At 37.8% G+C, this 21,049-nt stretch overlaps 1 protein-coding gene across 1 annotated transcript in view; it reads left to right on the forward strand.

Annotated features, from left to right (window-relative positions):
* The first annotated feature begins 329 nt into the window (after nucleotides 1–329).
* Nucleotides 330–21,049, forward strand: part of PHF3 (PHD finger protein 3) — a 75,703-nt gene continuing 54,983 nt past the window's right edge. Inside the window, 2 exon segments of the mRNA XM_047759986.1 lie at nucleotides 330–629; nucleotides 13,683–13,951. Coding sequence (XP_047615942.1) covers nucleotides 13,708–13,951 — 244 coding nt within the window. The 5' untranslated portion in view covers nucleotides 330–629; nucleotides 13,683–13,707.

Genomic DNA, 21,049 nt, shown 5'->3' on the forward strand with positions numbered 1-21,049 from the left:
TGGTACACGAAGGGGCTGTTGTGCAAAGTAAGCAGGGATTCCTGGGCAAGGGGCTCGATCTGCTCCACCCTAGCCCGCCATTCTGGAACACACACCCAATTCATAAAAGGTACCCGAGGCAGATTCGCCCATCTACACCACATGAAGTAGACAGCCTTAGTGGTTACTACAGTCCTGAAAAAGCGACTGGTTTCAGTCTCATCCCCGGCCCGCAGGCGGTGCCGCGCCCTCAGAAGCCCGGGAGGCCCACAGCGCGCAGGCGTGGCGCGGCGCGGCGCGGCCCCGGAACGGTAAACAGTGTGGTCACGTGACGCGACCCCGCTCCAGCCCCCCGCGCCGCCGCAGCCGCACGCTGATGGCTGCGGGGTCTCGCGCCGCCGCACGGTCCCCACGAGGCGAGCGGCCTTCGGGCTCTGGGCGGCGGCGGCTGCAACGAGGATAAGTAGGCGGCGCGGAAGCTAGGACGGTGTGGCCCGCACGGCCGTCCGGACCGTGAGGAAGAAGAGGTTGTGGCAGCGACGCCTGCGTCCTGCGCGTACCCCCTCTCGGCGCGGCCGGCCCCCTCCTCCTCGGCGGCGCGGCCACCATCTTCCTCTCGCTGCCAGTGGTAGCGCTCGTCGGCGGAGCTGGTGAGTTGCGGGTGCGGCGGCGGCCGGGCGGCCCACCCTTCCCCCAGCCCCTGCCCCACGCCCCGCACCCCGCACCCCGTGGCCAGCAGGCCTCCCGCGGCCGCACTCCGCGCCTTTCTGCCGCGCAGCGGGAAGGCGCTTCTCCGGCCTCTTGCGTGACGCCCTCGGCCCCGCCCGCGCCGTCTCTGCCGTACAGGGCGGTTTGGGCTTGCGGCGGCGGGGCCGCCCGGCAGAGGGTCCGGGTCGCGGCCTCCCCGCTGGCTCCAGCGCCTGGGGCCTCCGGGTGAGTCCTGCCGCCGCGCGGGGCGCGCAGGCCTGGAGGTACGGCGGGCGCGTCTGTGGAGGCCCAGGCCGCAGGCCCCGACCTGGCCCTTCGGCATCGAGCTCAGGGCCTGGGTCCGGGCAGCCGGCGCTGGCCTTGGCAGCAAAGCCAGACCGGGTTCCGGCTGGTGAGGACCAGGAGTTGGCGCTCCATCCACCTTCTGCGACCGCGCGCTTTTGTGCTCGGGACCCAAACTGTCGACTCCCTTTGCATAGTTTGAAATGAGATGCCTGGAATCTGGCCTTCCAATAATACGTGTGATTTAATGAACCACTTGTCGATACGTGGGTGTTTATGGTGCTAAATAACTGATCACCTGACGGGGGGGGGCGGGGAGGAGGAGAAAGGGAGAGAATGTTAGTACTCGGCACTGTCCAGTGCCCCTTCTCGCCCCTAGCAATGTGTTGCCGAGTCCGATGACTGTTTTCCATCTTTGGGTTTTGAAGTGCTGTTTCCCAAAGACTATGATTCGAAGTAATTTGTGTGATTACTGGTGTTATTCAGGGGTCATTTGCAGAATATGATCATGGCTAGTCATTCATGTAGTGGCAACAATGCTTTAGTATCTTCCTAGTCCTGATCTTCATTACGGGTAGAGATACGTAATTTAAAATAAAACATCGGTAAGTGAACCATTGCAAGTAAGAACTTTACCATTTTATTTTAAGTTGAGGGGAGAAAAGATACAGTAAACTACTTAGGGAGTACTTTGTTCCATTTAGTTACTATTTCGGGTTCGAACTTGTCTTCTCTTTCCTAAACTGGTTGAGATCTCCCCAAACTATGCCTCCATTTCTCATTCATTACTTGCCATTTTTTTTTTTTTTTGATTCTTGAATAAAGTGTTTGGGATTGTGAAAATGTTTGTAGATATGTTCGTTTTTCTGGTAGGAAAGAGACATGAGTTAAATAACCAGGAAATATGTACAGCATTCTTCTGTTTTTGAATTTGTATCTTTACTCCAGAGCACATAAAAGGTGTTTTGTTGTGAAGATTGTTTCAAATAGTGATTTTTTAACCATCATTACCACTTAGACCTTTGCTTAATTTATTATTTTTTCTCCCCAATTCCTCTCTTTACTGGCCATATTTTACAATGATGAGTTTTCCTTCCATCAGCATCTTCATCATCACTAAAGTATATACTTCATGATTGCTCTGATTAAGCTGCACACAGTCCTTCCTTAGCAGCAGAAAGACATCTACTCAACTGAAGTGAGCCACTTTTTAAGTATACAGAATTACAGCCTTAGATTTTAAGTTTTATTTGATAGCTGTACCAGAGATTTGTGAGAAGGATAACACATGAGTTAGTAATGGGACCAGTTTTTCCCCTTTTCCATGCATGCATTCTTCCTAGGCCCATTTATTCAAGAGCATGAAAATGTAAATTATTATACTGCTTTTACATCCTGTGGGAGAATAGTGAATTTCCTTAACAATCACCCAGAATTAGTTATGCATTCCATACTGTTGGTTGGGATAGACGTCAGACTGTCTAGCTGATCCTATGATATACTCATCTGTTGGATATTCAGATAAGTCAAATGTACAAGAAATGGTTTGTGTAAATGTAGGTGAAAAATAGCTTTGGTTCAAAGCAACTTTCAGGATAGAAAAATTGAAATGAAGTTGTTTTTATTAATCACTGAAAACCATAATATTAAAATTGAATTGTATTGACTATACATATTAATAAATACGTATAATAATAAATAGCGTATTAATAAAACTTTTATTGATAACATTTGAACGCAGCAAATGACAATTGGATTACTGCAAAGTTGTCTTGAGTAGATTTTTACATAGTATGGATTATACTTAGAAAACTTGGTGAATATAAATTGTGTACACAGTTTTGGTTTTGGGGTACTAAAATATAGTTATTGGTTATCTTCCTTGACATGATAATGTGGTGGTTTCCTTTTTGATACATTTGGCTTTCTTAAATGTTTGGTTTTCTTGACACAGATTTCTTATGAGATCCTTTTTACACTTAATAATTTTTGTCCTCAGGTAAGATCTTTTCTTTTTTTGTAATGAGGGAGTGAGGTTTATTGATTAGCCTCTCAGGCTGGTGGATTGCTGATAGTTACTTCACTACACAGTGGCAGAGAGTGCAAGGTTCTTGGAGTGCTGATCTCTAAATATTTTCATTCATCCACATTTCATTAGTTCTTTTGGACACATGGTGTCTGGATTCCTTTTCTGGAATAGTACTTCTTGGGCTCAGGTTCTTTCATTTCTTCATTCTCAGCACCCTCTGAGAATCCTGAAGTGTCTTTTCAGAAGCATAGACATCTTATTTTTAACTAGGAAAGTGACTGGCAAATTGTTACACATTTATGATACTGTTGCATTTTTTTGCCCTTTTTTTTTTCTTAAAGGGCTGCACCTGCAGCATGTGGGAGTTCCCAGGCCAATGGTGGAATAGGACCTGCAGCTGAGTCAGAGCTGTAGCTGCCGGCCTTCACCACAGCTGTAGCAAGGCCAGATATGAGCCACATCTGCGACCTACATCACAGCTCAGAAACACCAGATCCTTAGCCCACTGAGTAGGGCCAGGAATGGAACCCGAACCTGCATCCTCATGGATACTAGTCGGTTTTGTTCCCTGCTGAGCCACAATGGGAACTCCTACTGTTGCATTTTTGAGAGCAGTAAAAAAATTCTTTGTTGCCCATTGATTACACAGGCAAGGTAATTGAGAGTATTGATTTAATTCATGTTTGAGACTCAGGTTGTTTGTACTCTCAAGGAACATAGTCTAGGCTGAGAAACCAGATTCGGAAATGAGATGTTAAATCATTGTATTAGAGTTAAAAGAGAAAGATATGTCAAGAGTTACAAAACACATTGTATGAGGAATTTCTAAGTGTATAGGCTGGACAGTTATTGCCATACATTGTGTATTTAATGTAGGTCATTTTTTAATGGTCAAGAACTTAAATTTTTATGATTTTTTTTTTGTCTTTTTGCCATTTCTTTGGCTGATCCCGAGGCATATGGAGGTTCCCACGGTAGGGATCAAATTGGAGCTGAAGCTGCCAGCCTACGCCAGAGCCACTGCAACTTAGGATCCGAGCTGCGTCTGCAACCTACACTATAGCTCATGGCAACGCTGGATCCTTAACCCACTGAGCAAGGCCAGGGATGGAACCCTCAACCTCATGGTTCCTAGTCGGATTCGTTAACCACTGCGCCACAACGGGAACTCCTTTATGATCATTTTTATAATGGAGAAAGTTTGAAGAGAAATAGCTAAGCAAAAACTCCAAAATCATATCTAGAAGTTTTATCTTTTGACACAGTCTAACTTTATTAGGTAAAATTTTGAATGTCATAATAAGTAGGTTGTACATTCATAATTTGTGTGAGCGGGCCACATGAAAACATTCTAAAATTGTAGACTGAAAATAAATAGTGAAATTTGTAGTTGATCACTTCCAAAATGATGTTTTTGTATATACACTGAGGTTAGCCATTTTATTTTTATGTGTAGGGAGTGGCTAAATGCATATTTCCTATTTATTTTGGAAGTGGGTATGTCATTTGGTTTCCATTATTTTAAAGAGTTCATTAATGGTATATTAACATAGAGATTGTTGTGCCTGTAGACTGCATAAGGTATAGTAAGTTTAAAAGTGCAGGCTCAGGAATCTCACTACCTGGAGTTCATTTTGGCTGTATAGGCATACCTCGTTTTATTGTGCTTTCATGATAGTATTGCGTTTTTTACAAATTGAAGGTTTGTGGCAACTGTGCATGGAGCAAGTCTGTTGGTGCCAATTTTTAAATAGTATATGCTTACTTGCAAGTATTCTCTGTCACATTTTGGTAATTCTCACACTATTTCAAACTTATCCATTATTATTGTATTTGTTATGGTGATCTGTGATCAGCGATCTTGATGTTACTACTGCTATTATTTTGGGGCACCACAAATCACACCCCTATAAGAAGGTGAACTTAATTCTAAATGTTGTGTGTGTCCTGACTGCTCCACTGACCAGCCATTTCCCATCTCTCTCCTTCTCCTTGGGCCTCTCTATTCACTGAGATGCAACAGTATTGAAATTACACTAACTAATAACCTTCCAATTAAGTGTCCAAGTGAAGGAAAGAGTCATATGTCTCTCACTTTAAATCAGAAGCTAGAAATGATTAAGCTTAGTGAGGAAGGTGTGTCAAAAGCTGAGATAGGCCAAAAGCTAGGTCTTTTGTGCCAGATAGTTAGCCAAGTTGGGATGCAAAAGAAAAGTTCTTGAGGGAAATTAAAAGTGCTACTCCAGTGAACACATGAATGAAGAAAGTGAAAAAGCCTTATTGCTGATATGGAGAAAGTTTCAGTAGTCTGGGCGTAAGGTTAAACCAGCCACAGCATTCTTTTAAGCTAAAGCCTAATCCAGGCTAAGGCCTAATCCAGGCCAGGTCTCTTCAATTTTATGAAGGCTGAGAAAGGTCAGAAGATACAGAAGGAAAGTTTGAAGCTAACAGAATTTGGTTCATGTGGTTGAAAGGAAGAAGTCATCTTTATAAGATAAAAGTGCAAGGTGAAGCAGCAAATGCTGATGTACAAACTATAGCAAGTTATTCAGAGGACCTAGCTAAGATAATTCATGAAGGTGGCTACACTAAAGAACAGATTTTCAGCGTAGTTGAAAGGCTATAGAAGCAGCTTTCTTTTGGAAGAAGATACCATTTAGGACTCACAGCTAGAGAGGAAGGCAGTACCTGGATTCAAAGCTTCAGAGCACAGGCTGAGGAGTTCCTACTGTGGTGCAACTGGATAGGCAGTATCTTGGAACGCTGGGGTGCAGGTTCCATCCCTGGCCTGGCACAGTGGGTTAAGGATCCGGCATTGCTGCATTTGTGACATTGGTTGCAACTGCAGCTTGGGTCTCTCTGATACCTGGCCCAGGAACTGCATATGCTGTGGGGTGGCCAAAAAAAAAACAACAAAAAAGGTTGATACTCTTGTTAGGGGCCACTGCAGCTGATGACTTTTAAGTTGGAAGCCACTGCTCATTCACCATTCTGAAAATTCTAGGGCCCTATGCTAAATCTGCCCTTCCTGTGCTCTGTAAATGGAACAACAATGCTTGTATGACAACGCATCTGTTTACAACATGATTTACAGAATATTTTAAGCCCATTCTTGAGACCTACTGCTCAGAAAAAAGAATTTTTTCAAAATATTACTACTCATTGAGAATGCACCTGGTAACCCAAGAACTCTGTTGGAGGTGTACAGTGAGAATAATGTTGTTCTCATGCCTGCTAGCACAAAACCCATTCTGCAGCCCACAGATGGAGGAGTCACTTAGACTTTAAAGTCTTACTATTTAAGAAATACATTTTGTAAAGCTATAGCTGTCATAGATAGTGATTCCTGTGATGGATATGGGCATAGTCAATTGAAAACCTTGTGGAAAGGATTCACCACCCTAGCCATGAAGAACATTGGTTTGTGGGTTGCCCACCTGGTGGGTGTGGAATTTGCTTATATTTTGAAAGTGCCCTTCCACTTGTCTCCTGGCTTCTTTGTCTTTGGGTGTAGGATATCTTTTTTGGTAGTTTCCAGTCTTTTTAGTCAATGATTATTCATCAGTTAGTTGTGATTTTGGTGTTTTCTTGAGGGGAGGTATGCTCAAGTCCTTCTACTCTGCTGTCTTTTCTCTGAATGTTTGTGATTCATGGGAAGAGGTCAAAATATCAAAATTAACAGAAGTTTGGAAGAAGCTGATTCCAGTCCTCAAGGGTAACTTTAAAGGGTCCAAAACTTCAGTGGAGAAAGTAACTGCAAATGTGGTAGAAATAGTGAGAGAACTAGAATTAGAAGTAGAGCCTTAAGATGTGACTGAATGGCTGCTGTCTCATGATCGAAGAAAGTGGGATTCTTGAGATAGAATCTACTCCTGGTGAAGATGCTATGGAGATTGTTGAAACAGAGGTTCTAGAGTAGAATAGTACATAAACTTAATTGATAAAGAGACTGCAGGATTTGAGAAGACTGACTCCAATTTTGGAAGAAGTTCTACTGTGGGTAAAATGCTATCAAACAGCACTGTATGCTACAGAGAAACCGTTCACAAAAGGTAGAGTCACTTGGTGCACCAAACTTCATTGCTATCTTATTTTAAGAAATTGCTACAGCCACCTTATAACCTTCTGTAGCCATCACCCTAATCAGTCAGCAGCCATCAACATCAGGGCAAGACCTTCAGCAAAAAGCTTACAGCCTCAGATGGTGGTTAGTGTTTTTTGTTTGCTTGGCTTTTTTTTTTTTAAAGTAATAAAGTTTTTTTGTTTTTTTTCTTTTTCTTCTTCTTCTTATGTCTTTTTGACTTTTCTGGGGCTGCACCCATGGCATATGGAGGTTCCCAGGCTAGGGGTCCAATCGGAGCTGTAGCCACCAGCCTACACCGGAGCCACAGCAACTCGGGATCCAAGCCCTGTCTGTGACCTACACCACAGCTCACGGCAACACCAGATCCTTAACCCACTGAGTGAGGCCAGGGATTGAACCCGAACCTCATGGTTCCTAGTCGGATTTGTTGACCACTGAGCCACGACGGGAACTCCTTTTTTTCTTTTTAAAAAATTCAGTGAATTATATTTATAGTTGTACAACCATCGTCACAACCCAATTTTGAACATTTCCATCCCATAAAGTATTTCTAATTAAGGTTTATACATTGTTTCTTAAGACATAATGCTATTGCACACTTAGTAGACTAGTATAGTGGGAGCATAGCTCTTATATGCACTGGGAAACCAAAAATTGATGTGATTTGCTTTCTACTGTATGTGATATTTACTGTATTGTGGTGCTTTAGAACCAACCCTGTAATATCTTTGAGGTGACTTTGGATCAATTATGTAATGGTCTGGGTCTCAGTTTGCTCATCTCCAAAATAGAGGTAATAATTGTACCTACCTCATGGAATGGTTGTGAGGAACTAATGAGATATGCATGCAGTACAGATGGCATAGAGCCTGGCACGTACATAGTATATGCTAAGTGCATGTTAGCTTGGACTGTTATTACCTAGGCCATAGTTTTAATGAGCTACTTGTACTGTTTGTGGTTAATCCAAACTGCTAATGCTTCTGATAATGATAGTAGGATATAGTTGTAAACTTTGAAGGCAGCTCTTTCTTACTAATGGCTAAGTGTAATTCTGCTTTGCCAGTTTCAACTTTACACTTAATAGTTCTTTTTTGAGGCTTTTAGGTCTGCTTTGGTCTTAGTATGGCAGTCATCTTGGATTTTTACATATATTTTTTCCCGTTAAATTCAGAAACAAAGTTATGATCCTTGATTTTTCTTGTGAAGTCTTGCCAGTAGACTCTGCCCAATGAAACTGGACCAGAATTTGAAATGGGTGATGAGGTTGCATCGCCTTGTAGAATTGTACTTTGTGGAATTGTATCACATCACATGTCCTAACCATTTAGTGACTTTCCTTGACCTTGTCCTGGGAGGATAACCTATCATTCATCTTTAATGTTGCTGTATCATGGTGGGGAAGAACTGACCTTTGTGTCAGAGTGGATTGAGTCCCAGCTTTGTCACTTATTTACTCAGTAATATTGAATGTAACTTAGCTAAGCTTTAACTTCTCTTGTAAATTGAGAATAATAATAATAATAATAGCTGCCTAATTGTGTGACTGTGAAGTTTAATGGCATTATACATTTTAGTAGGGTGCCTGTCACATAATAAACTGTCAATGAACTTACTGTATGACGAGATAACACAGGGTAGTGGTAAGGCGTCGACTCTTGAATGAATTTTTCTGGGTTCAGATTTCAGCTCTACCTCTTAATATAGCAAGTAATTTAATCACTCTTGCCCCAATTTCATTTAATTTTTTATTTTTTTGTATAATCAGGATTAAAACAGCATTGTGAGGGTTAAATTAATAAATATAGAGCAGGATTTCTTAACCTCAGCACTGTTTTTTTTTTTTTTTTTTGTCTGGATAATTCTTTGTGGTGGGGCTTTCCCTGGTGCATTGTAATATATATATTAAGTTAATTGATTATTTTCCCTTTTTATGGCTGCACCTGAGGCATGTGGAAGTTCCAAGGCAAGGGGTTGAAATCGGAGCTGCAGCTATTGGTTTGTGCCACAGCAACACTGGATCCGAGCCACCTCTGTGAACTGCACAGTAGCTTGTGGCAACACCAGATGCTTAACCCACTGAGTGAGGCCAGGGGTAGAACCTGAATCCTGGGAGAGACCAAGAGCATTGGGTCCTTAACTCGCTGAGCTGCAATGGGAACGCCATCATTGTAGTGTATTTACTAGATGCCAGTAGAGTGCCTTCCAGTTTTTTTGACCAAAATTGTCTCCATACACGGTCAAATGTCATCTGGAAGGGCTTAATCCCCTCTGATTGAGAACTACTGACATAAAGCCTGTTGACTACTGCCTGGCATGAAGTTTTATATTTTATCATGATTTTAGTTGTTCTTCTTTTTTTCCTACCACTGCCAATGCTTGTTAGAAACTTGTTAATAGTAAGCATGTCTGACAAATTGACAGCTTAATTTAAACTATGGTATAGGGGTTGGAAGGCACCAAACAGTTCCATTCCCAGGGCCTTTGCATTTAGGTCTTTGCCTGGAGGCTGTTTGTCATTTATGTGTGGATCACTCTTTAATTTCAGGTTTTGTCTCACACTTCACTTTTATTAGCAAGGCCTTCATTTACTATCATACTTAGAATGCCCTCCTCCCATCACTATTACTGTGTTTAACATTCTTCACAGATTTTTTAATCTCCTGATAATATTTCTGCCCCCACCTCCAATATCCTCTCCCCCCGTCCCCCACATAGCTTTGATAACTTTAGTGACTTATTGTGTGCTTTTTTTATGGTATAAAAAATACATAGTTTTACTTTGAAGGTGTTTCTGAGAAGAACGCTTAGAAAACAATATATGCTGTTTTCATCAGTGTAGACTAAATTTGGCTTCAGTATAATTCTCTTGAGTTACAGATGAAACAAATGGGAAATGTTTTTGAACTCATTATATTTTATTTGGGATGTTAGTACCAATCCTTCTATTGAATTCTGAGTCTTTCTAAATGGTCCATTAGGACCAAGTGCTGCTGTTCATAATTGGCACCTGCTGTTCCTTTGCCTGGAATAGCCTATGGACCTTTAGGATGCAGCTCACCTATCACCTGCTGAGCCCTTAAGTATGACTCTTCTGTTTTTTGCTGTGATGTTTATGTGTTGTCGTATTTGTTTGTCTATACTTTGTTTTGGATTATGAGTCCCTTGAATTTGAGACCAGGGATTGTTTCATTGGTATCCTTATAATAGTGCTTCATAGTAGATACTTGATAAATATGTGAATAAATGAGTACTTTTGAATTAAGCAAATTATCCAGTTGTCTGACTTAGCTGGATACCTCTTATTGTCAGCAAACTTGAGGTGTGACTGTGAACCTATAAATAATTTCTGTGATTTTAGCATATATGTATTCCCAAGTTAATAGTATCAATTTAATCATAAATATATATCATTAGCCACATCCTAGGTAGGTTTGTCATGTTTTAATTATTAAATTTATAATGCCAAATATAGGGAAGCATTTAAGTAAAATTTCAGTGTAAGAAACCAGAATTTGTTTAAATCAACCAGTTTGTTTAACAGATACTGAATCAACTCTTAAATTTTTCCTTAATTGGATCTGATTATCTTTGCCTATCTACATGGCTAGGTGTTCCAAGGCATTGTATTTTAGGTTAGTGGTTTTTTTTTTTTTTTTTGGCTTTTCAGGGCCACACCTGTGGCATATGGAGGTTCCCAGGCTAGGGGTCGAAACGGAGCTTTAGCTGCTTGCCTACACCACAGCCACAGCAACGCAGGATCCAAGCCACATCTTCAACCTACACCACAGCTCACGGCAATGCTGGATTGTTAACCCACTGAGAGAGGCCAGGAATTGAACCTGCAACCTCATGGTTCCTAGTTGGATTAGTTTCCGATGAGCCAAGATGGGAACTCCAGTTAGTGTTCATTTTTAAAAAAGACTTTTTTTGGAGTAGTTTTAGATTTATAGAAAAGTTGCAAAAATAGTATAGGGTTCCTATACTATACTATTCTGACCTAATGATAGTACCTTCATCAGAAATATTAGCTAAACCCCAGACTTAATTATGATTTCACCAGTTTTTCCACTATCCTTTTTTTCCATGACTCAAATCAGGACATCACATTGCATTTAGTAGATTAGTGTGTTCATGTTAAGTTAATGTTGTACAGTTGACTAACATTTGTTTTACAATTTGGCATGGAGATTTTTTTATTTTATTTTTGATACTGAGCATTTGATGTCTAAAACTGATTTTTAAAAATAAATTACTGCTCTATACCTCCATTCAGTGTTACTTTTAAGATAATCTTGTGAGACGGCTGGATGCTGTGATTTTTGTTATTCTTCCCTTGGAATTGGCCCCAGAGCTTGTTGGAATCACTTGTGAAAATTATGTCTTACCAATTTATAACACTAGTCTTGTGTAGAAATTGCCTTCTTTGGACCCATAAGTTTGGGATGCTTTATACACTATTTTGTCTAGGAAAATTCCCATTTTCATTGGAACATTAAAGGTGTCTTGCACCATGATAGCTGCTCAGTGAACTTTTGTTGAATAAATTAAAGGTATTATTAAAGAAATGTAACTTTGTAACACAGTCTTTATTGACATTTGACCACCAACACTTTTGTCCTAATCTGCTTATTTAAATCCAGGGAAACACACCTCATATAAGTCATGCTACTCCCCCCCCCCCCCAAAAAAAACCATACTGGAAAGTTAGGTTCACCCATCTTATTTACAGTATGCCTTACTTTTTTTTTTTTTTGTCATTTTGCTATTTCTTTGGGCTGCACCCGCGGCATATGGAGGTTCCCAGGCTAGGGGTCGAATCGGAGCTGTAGCCACTGGCCTATGCCAGAGCCACAGCAAAGCGGGATCCAAGCCAAGTCTGCAACCTACACCACAGCTCATGGCAACGCCGGATCGTTAACCCACTGAGCAAGGGCAGGGACCGAACCCGCAACCTCATGGTTCCTAGTCGGATTCGTTAACCACTGCGCCACAACGGGAACTCCCACTTTTTTTTTTTTTTAAACTGATCTTTAAAAACTAAATGTTGTCTACTATTGAGATTTTAAAAATTTTCCGTAGGCTCTGAAGGCACTTTTTAGTAAAAGAGTTTGAGTTGTTTTACTAATAGTATCATTGAAAAAAAATATTGCTCATTTAGGTGACTATTTAGAATGGTCTGGTCTTCTGTATAGCTTTGTGATTTCGAGCTGTGTAACTATACCTTCTGAATGCTTTGAGTGTCCCCAGCACTTGAAAGTACACAGCCAGAAGTTGGTGCAACAGAAAGACTGACCTTAGGTGAAGTTGTGGAATTTACCAGATGTGTATTGGCTATGAGACTGAGTTGGGTGCATTGTCACAGATTCAGCATATCATTTTTGTAAGAAACGTTAACCATTTGTTTCTATAGCTGGAATTGACTTTTTTTTGTTTCATTTGAGGTGCAGTTCTGAAGTGGAGGTTGTTTTGGTTTGTGGTATACTTTGGATTCTAGCATATTCAGATAAAAAACTTTGTTGGTAGTTCCAGGTACTTAATTTTGTAAACATTTAGTAACATTTCTGTAAATTATTTTTATTTACCAGAAATTTATTTATTATATTAAAATTTATTTGGAACGTAAAAACATCTGTGCGAGTATTGATGACATATGATAATCGAGCCTTTCTTAGGTACTGAGATCAAGTAGCGTCAGGGAATTAAAACATTTTCTGACTTTTCATCAGCATTGTAAGCTGCAGTTTTCTGATAGTGTTATTATTAGAGAATGCGTGTAAGATAATCAGCCAGTCAGTCAAATAGTTAACATTTTTTTTCAGTGCTTGTTAATATTTAAATATGAATAAGTTCCAGAATTTGAGAAGAGATTCTGAAATCCTGTATTTAGAAGATAATTATCTTTTGTGAGAGTGAGGAAGTTTTCTTGTTTGCTTGTTATATATCTCATTTTATCCTAAAAGGGGTTTTCTGCAAAATGTATGTATATGCAAGTCTGTGCCTGAATGTGTGTAGTTTTTTGAGTTTTGATTTGTTGGGTTTAGTTAATAGTTTCTTTTCATTTTTTCCCCTTACCCCTACAAAAACCCTTTTTGTCTCTATATTATCTTTCTTTAATTTAAATGCATTGTAAATAAAACAAGGCTATTTTATAATTTTAATGGATATGGGACAATAAATGATTTGATTTTAGCTCTTTTATATAGACTTACTGTAAAAACAGTGTCTGAGTCTTAATTTATGAAAAGATTATGGTTAAAAACAAGGTTTTTATGGTTTAAGTCATGTAATTCTTTCAAATGTATCAAGTTAATAGACTACATATACATAGTTTTTTTCCCCCTAAAAACAATGAATTAAATATTTATCAGGATCTCTGGTAAAATAAAATTCTACATGCATGATGAAGAAACATTATTTAGCAAAAATTTGTTCTACATGTCCAAATGTATATTCAAAAAATGAGGATTTTTTTTTTTTAAAAACAATGCAGAAATACCTAAGTGTGTTCGTAGACTCAAAACTATTAAAATAATTTGGTTTTAGGTGATTTTCAATTGATAGCTTTATTTCTTATGGTATTTTTTTGTCTTTCTATAGGGCTGAAAGACACACAGAAGTCTTCATGGATATAGTTGATACATTTAATCATTTAATTCCTACTGAACACTTAGATGATGCCCTATTTCTAGGATCCAACCTGGAGAATGAAGTCTGTGAGGATTTTAGTACAAGTCAAAATGTCTTAGAGGACTCGCTGAAGAACATGCTCAGCGATAAGGATCCTATGCTAGGATCTGCAAGTAACCAGTTCTGTTTGCCTGTTTTGGATAGCAATGATCCCAATTTCCAGATGCCTTGTTCAACAGGTAATTCTTACTTTTTTTTTTCTTTTTTTTTTTAGTCTGCAATTTAAAATAAAAAGAATTTTCAGCAGTTTTTTTTTTTTTTTTTTTGATGAGGGTAGTGAATTTAGGACTCTGAATTTAGAGCTCCTTTCTAGGTATCAGAATTAGAATTTAAAATCTAAATTTTCTTCCAAGAAATATAGGAATTATCTTCGAGGATATTATGGCTATAGATAGGGCGACCGTATGATTTATCATCCAAGGTGAGATGCTTTTTTGAGAATTACAAGGGGTGCTGTTATTAATTACATTATGACAACAGCTATAAATTGGGACTCTCCCTAGCCTTACCAGTTGGGACATGATAACATCCTAGGGCTGTTGGAGTTAGGGGGAATGGCTGAATTGACCTTTCGCAGCACCCCTCACAGCCCTTCAAATTTAATATATTGTGTGCTCCCATTTCAGATCTTTTAGTATTTTGTGCTTGTATCTCAAAACCAGAGAAAGAACTCCAGACCTGTGCTGTCCATAGTAGCAAACTCCTAGCCACATATAATTGTTAATCACATGAAATGAGTCTGGCCTTAATCAAGATATTCTGTAAAAGGCACATTTGATTTTAAATATGCTTACTATGAAAAAATAATGTAAAATGTTTTATCAAATTTTTGAAATGTAGACTACATGTTGAGGTGTGATGTTTTGTATAATTTTGGTTAAAATATTTCATTAAAATTAATTTCACTTGTTTTTACCTTTTTTAAAGTGACCAGTTGGAAATTTAAAATTATGTATGTGGCTTGCATATTTCCATTGGATAGCACTACTCTAGGATCTATAGTTGGAGTAACTGCGATTAACTTTCAGAGGATAATAACTTTCTGTCTGATTAGATTCTTAATAAGATTATTCAGAGATATTTTAATATGTGGAAAAATATGTAGGTTTTCTTTTATTAAGCAAAGAAATTATTACAACAGACTGGGGCAATTATCTATTCTGTAGGCTAAAATTAGACAAAGGAAAATCAGCTTCACAAGAAGTTAGGCTTTCCCTCTCTGTTCCCTGGAGTAGTTTAGGTTTATATGATATTGTTCTGTTTTCAGTGACTCTAGATGTCTTCTGTACTACGTTTTTTCAGGATTTTTCATTTCCTTTTAATATTTTCTACCTAACATTTTGATATAATGATACTTAAAGTTTGGATTAGGTGGCCTGCTATTCATCCATAAATTTGTCATCTTACTCTGCCTGAAGACCTCAACACTTTGGCTTCTAGGAATCTTATTTTAACAATTCCTTAATACTGAAGTCTTTTGAATTGCTTGCTAATAATGGTATATTTCTGAATTTATACATTGTGTTGTGTTATTGCATAGGTTTACATGTTTTTGTTGTTGTATTCCTAAATGTTTTAAAGCTTTAAAAATTTTATTTTGTATGATTTATTCCTTTGTCAGTACAGTATATCTTAATTAATGTCAAGCACTTTTGACACTGTTTGGTTATAGGCACAGAATTTCACTGTTTAGTCTAAATTCAGGAAGAACATTTGTCGAATACTGATGTGCTTTGTTACTGGAAATACAGTTACTCTCAAGGATGTTGTATTGGGTCTGGAACTGGCAAATGTATCATCCTTGTAGAATTTCTTATAAAATACCAGCCTCTTAGTAATACTGGTAATGTTACTTGCTGTCTTTTTATTTTTTTTTAATTTCTGTTGATATGAAAATGATTTTTTACATACCAAAAGTCTTTTTGGTTGAACATTTCTTTTGCTAATAGACTTGGAACATCGGTATTGAAGTAATTAAAAATTTTTATAGTATGATTAATACTTGTTTATGATTTCATTGTCTTGTAAACTAATTTTTTTGAGAACCTACAAGTAGAAATATTTTCTGAATTTTCCTATTTTAAATTTGCTACAATTATTTATCTTGATTCTGAATGAGAGCTGTTTATATTAATATATGTGATATATATATATTCTTAAGATATGTAAGGGAATAAAATATGTGTGGGAAACTTAAAATTATAAACCTCTTTGTAGGATTGTTTTAGATTTCCTTGTGCCATCAGGTAGGGGATTTATGCTGATTGTTTCAAAGTTCCTTTTGCCCATTGGGATATTTAGTTCAGTAAAAGGCCTGTGTATTTTCTAAAATGATAGCAAAGTGGAAAACATTAAAATTTTTTAAAAATCTTGTTTCGAAGTAATTTTAGATTTAAGAGAGCTGCACAGAAGAAATGTTACTCTAAACTAGTGAAAACCCTATATGGACAACTTCTATGACTTTCCACTCTTCACAACTGCTTCAACTTTTTGCTAGAAAATAAAAATGACATAGTTCTTACCCAGATGTTGATACCTGGCTCTATAGATTTTTTTGTATTGACTGAAGCTCAGCAAGGAAATTACCCTATCAGTATTCCTCAGGCCATTGAAAGCTATAGATTAATGGTATTTTGTAACCTTGATTTTTAACAGTGTGAAAAGTAGCAAAGAAGAAACTACTGTCTTTTTCTCTGCTGTACTGACCTTGGTTGGTGTGCTGTAGTTGTTAAAGATCATTTTTTTGTTAACATAGTTGAATGTCTTGCATTTTATTTCTTCTATCTCCAAAAATCATAGTATAGCTTTAACAATTTTAAAAATAGGGAAGAAACATGGATGCTAACTGTTTCATTTTGAGAGATAACTAGTGGATTTCTGATCCTTTATTTAGTGTTTTTGACTCTGTAAAGTATTTCCTTCTGTAACTGCAGTGTTTGCATATGGTTTTGAGATTTTCCCAGTGATACTTTTTCTATTGTAATAAGTTGAGGGAACTCATTAAGTATTTGGGAAATATTTGATCTTAATGATCAGAACAATTATTTTTATTCTTAAAAAAATTCTGTTATCCTTAAAATAAAAACTATTTTCCCAAGTAATAGGTTCAAGACACTATTTTGTTACATATACCACGTGAGAAATGTATTAAAAATCATTGAAAGGGTATTTGAAAAACTGACATTATCAGTGTCATAAAGAAATATTAATTTTCTCTTACTTTGCAAATCATAAACAGCTATGATTCATAAGAGTGAAACAGACCTTGTATTTGCAAGCCATTTCTTCACATGATATATTGAAGAGAAATGTTGAGTGACTATAATTTGATTTATTTCCTTAAGACCAGAAAGATTGGCACACTGTAGATAATATGGATATTCAGAGCAACCTTTCATTCAAGTAGCACTTGTAGCTACTGTATCGTTTAGTGAAACCAAGATGTCCTTTCCAGACTGTATCATGACTTATAAAAATCATCATTCACTAAATTAAAATTTAAAAAAAATTCCTCCTGTAGTGTGGTTTTCGGAGATTAAACACATCAAAAAGTCATTGAATTCAGTATCTTACATTTTCACCGAGTTGATTCATATTATGTACTTAAGTGTTTTTTCAATTGTAAAAAAAAAATCCCTGCTAGCATGCATATGTGATAGTTATTTCAGAATGCTGTGGATATATGATACTGAGTAGCATTGTTTGGTAAAAATTTTAGCTTGTGCTGCTTTTCTTCTGAGAAAAGTATTATTAATACATGTTAAGACTGGTTTGTTTTAAAAGCTTCTCAGCAGTAGTGTGATTTGGTCTTTTTTTTTAGCACGCAGATTTTTAACCCAGAGCTCTATAGAGTCAGAATTCATCTGTGTAGTGTTGAAAAAATTATATGGTCCTTTACTGAGAAGATGATTGGTGTTCTTTTGCAGGACTGAGGTTTGTTTACAAGATATTTACAAGTTTTTATGGCTTCGTACTTTTCTCTTGGCCACATTTCCAGTTGGTACATTGAACTAAACACAGTGGACCCTTGGTCCATTAAAATTCTGTTGTCAGATATTAATTATTGTTTTCCTTATTTGTACTTTATTTGTGGGAATTGCAAACTCTGTGCAAATTTATTATACCTGTAGATCCATTATTATACATTCGTTACATATTTGCACTGGGATCTTTGCACTATTTTTATTATTCTAGGTAGTAGTGTTTTTTGGTTTTTGTTTTTTTTTGGAGGGGAACTTCTGTGCTTTAGTAAACCTCTGGTTCCATTGATCTTACTTTTGAGAGTTGCATTGGAACAAGAAAATACAAAATAGTACATGTAAAGTAGTCGTGCAAATGCGATGAAAATATATGGGTTAAGACAAATTTTTTTTTTTTTTTTTTGCTTTTTAGGACCGCACCTGTGGCTTATGGAAGTTCCCAGGCTAGGAGTCAAATCAGAGCTGCAGCTGCCTGCCTTCATCACAGCCACAGCAATGCCAGATCCGGGCCCTGTCTCTGACCTACAACACAGCTCCCAGCAATGCCAGATCCTTAACCCACTGAGCCAGGGATTGAACCTGCATCCTCATGAAGACTAGTCAGGTTTGTTACTGCTGAGCCATGACGGGAACTCCTCAAAGTGTATACTCTTAAGTGAGGGTTAGAGAAGAGTTTACTGATTGACCTTGTAGGAACATGCATAGCTTCTAAGAAAAAAAAAAACAAACTTCATTTTTGCAGGGCTGGTGATCAGTATTGTTGTATATTTTGAGTTAGAGTGGTTTTGGTGAAAGTAGCATATATATATAGAAAAGAGCAAACAGAAAAGAGGGCAGACCCCTTGAAAAACTAGTGGAAAAGACAAAATGCTGCAGAGTAGAAAGAATAGGACATACTAGCTGCTATGGATCCTTGGAAGTTTGTCATGTTAGCAAGAGATTTGATGTTTTTATGGATAATAGGAAAGAGCTAGATCCAATAGGTGGCAGTCTAAAGGGAAGCAGGGTTCGATTGGCTAAAAGGAAGAGTTTGGGGTTCTCTATTCCCAAGTAATAGGTTCAAGACACTATATCGGGTATATATGTACCATGTGAGGAATGTATTAAAAGTCATTGAAATGGCATTTGAAAAATTGGCATTATCAGTGTCATCAAGAAATGTTATTTTGGGAGTCCTTACTGTGGCTCAGTGGGTTGTGAACCTGATTAGTATCCATGACTGGGATACGCGTTTGATCCCTGGCCCCAGGATCTAGTGAGCTGTGGTGTAGGTAGCAGACATGGCTTGGGTCCTGCATTGCTGTGGCTTTGGTGTAAGCCAGCAGTTGCAGCTCTGATTCGACCCCTAGCCTGGCAACTTCTATAAGCCTTAGGTGCAGCCCTATAGAACTTAAAAAAAAAAAAAAAAAGTTAATTTTATCTTTCTTTGCCAATCATAGAATAATGGGTTCCCTGGGGAACACTTTCACTGGATTTTTTTTTACACTTTTGTTGAATTTGACTTCCTTGACCAGGGTATTTCATTGGGGATTTAGGTGTCATATATTTGTTCCTGTAGGTGACCTCTTAGGGTCAGTATCCTCCCAGATTCCTTCCTTTGTCATTGTTCCAACATAAAGTGCCTGTTATTTCTTCGTTACTAGGAATTAGATTATGTTTACTTTAATCCTAAGTCTTATTTGTGTTTCTTTGCTTTAAATTATTTGAAATACAGCTTAAAAAGCATAGTTAGTGCTTATGTTTATGTAAGCAACTATCATTGCTTTTAATTCACTGTTTCTTTCCTTCATGTTTCTGATGCTCTCTCTGTTCAATTTAGAAATTTTATATAGATTTTAAGTAGTTCTTCTCAAACAGGTATTTTTCATTTCATTATCACAAGTCATCCTTAACTACCGAAATAACAACTAAACTGAGATAAAACAAGCCATTTAACACAAGCACTAAAGTATCATTTTCTAAATTCAGAAAATGCAGAGATAGGGAATTTTTGCCCAAGGCCAGAGTTTTCCAGTTTATCATTTCAGCTTGTGTATTTTGTGTCCTCTCTGTGTTTTACCTAACTTAATTCAGTTGACTTTTGCTCTCCTTATCTTGACCTAGTATAAAGCAGAATATAGTTTAATTTTACTTTTCATTGATTATTTAGTTTTCTTTCTTTTTTTTTTAAGTTTCATAGAGAGTTATTTATATTTTGGCAAACCACTCAATCTACTGTGATCCTGATGCTGATAATAGCAGTTGTTATTCAAAAGAAATTAATGTCTTAGAATATTTGGTAATACTAATTTGGTAATACTTGCTATTTGGTAGTATTGCACTGTCCATCCGCATTATATGAAGCCACCAAGAAAAGCAGTCCTCTGCATGCAGTCTTCCAGGCTGTCTCCACAGTCTTCACAGCTAGTTTTCTTTTAAATTTAAAATGTGAAATGAAATTAATCATGTCTTCATCACTATATTCCTAATGTCTTTGAGTTTCTTCCTTTCAATTCCTTCCTATTATTTAAAATTCACTCTGTTATTATTTTTTAACTTGCATTTCTGTGCTGTCATAACAGGATTCCTTTTCCATGGTCTTGGGCATACTTTTGGTTTTACTGACTGCTTTTTTCCCTGGAGATCCTACCCCCCCCACCCCTCTGTTGTCCTCCTCCTCTCTGGGTTAGCATTTTCCAGGCATGTTGCACATCTTTCATCCCTGAGCTTCACTGCCCTAGACTGTGAGTGGAGCTGTTTTTCTCTATTTCACCTTCTTTATCTTTGTCCTCTTTTTTGCCGTTATATAGAAACAAAATTGAATATCACCTTTTCTTAAAATTTTGAGACATTGTTTCTTAGCTTTCTAGTTTGCGGTGTTGCTGATGGGTTGGTTGCCTGGTTTTTGTTTGAAGCTTGTTGCTTTGTTAAGTAGACTTTCCTGCAGCCCTGCTTTAGGATCTTCTTATCTTTTGGTGGTTAGTTTTTGATTTATTTTTGCTGGCACTTGGTGGCCGTTTTCAATTTGGAGAGTGATCCCTTTAGTTCTGGGAAATTTTCTTGTTTTCTCTCTGCAAAATCCTAGTAGGTATTGACCCTTCTAGATTAATTGCCCATATTTCTTATCTACTTTTTGCATTTTTACATTATATTGCTTTATGTCTTTTTGGGAGATTCATTGCTATTTTTCCATCTCTTTGAATATTTAATTTGCCAATCACTGTTTCTAAGAACTCTTCTGTTCTCTTTATTCATATCATTTAAAAATAGTATTTTGTTATCATAAGTATATAGTAAGATTCTCTTTTATAGTCTGAA

Source organism: Phacochoerus africanus, chromosome 2 (genome assembly GCF_016906955.1).
Source record: "Phacochoerus africanus isolate WHEZ1 chromosome 2, ROS_Pafr_v1, whole genome shotgun sequence".
Lineage (NCBI taxonomy): Eukaryota > Metazoa > Chordata > Mammalia > Artiodactyla > Suidae > Phacochoerus > Phacochoerus africanus.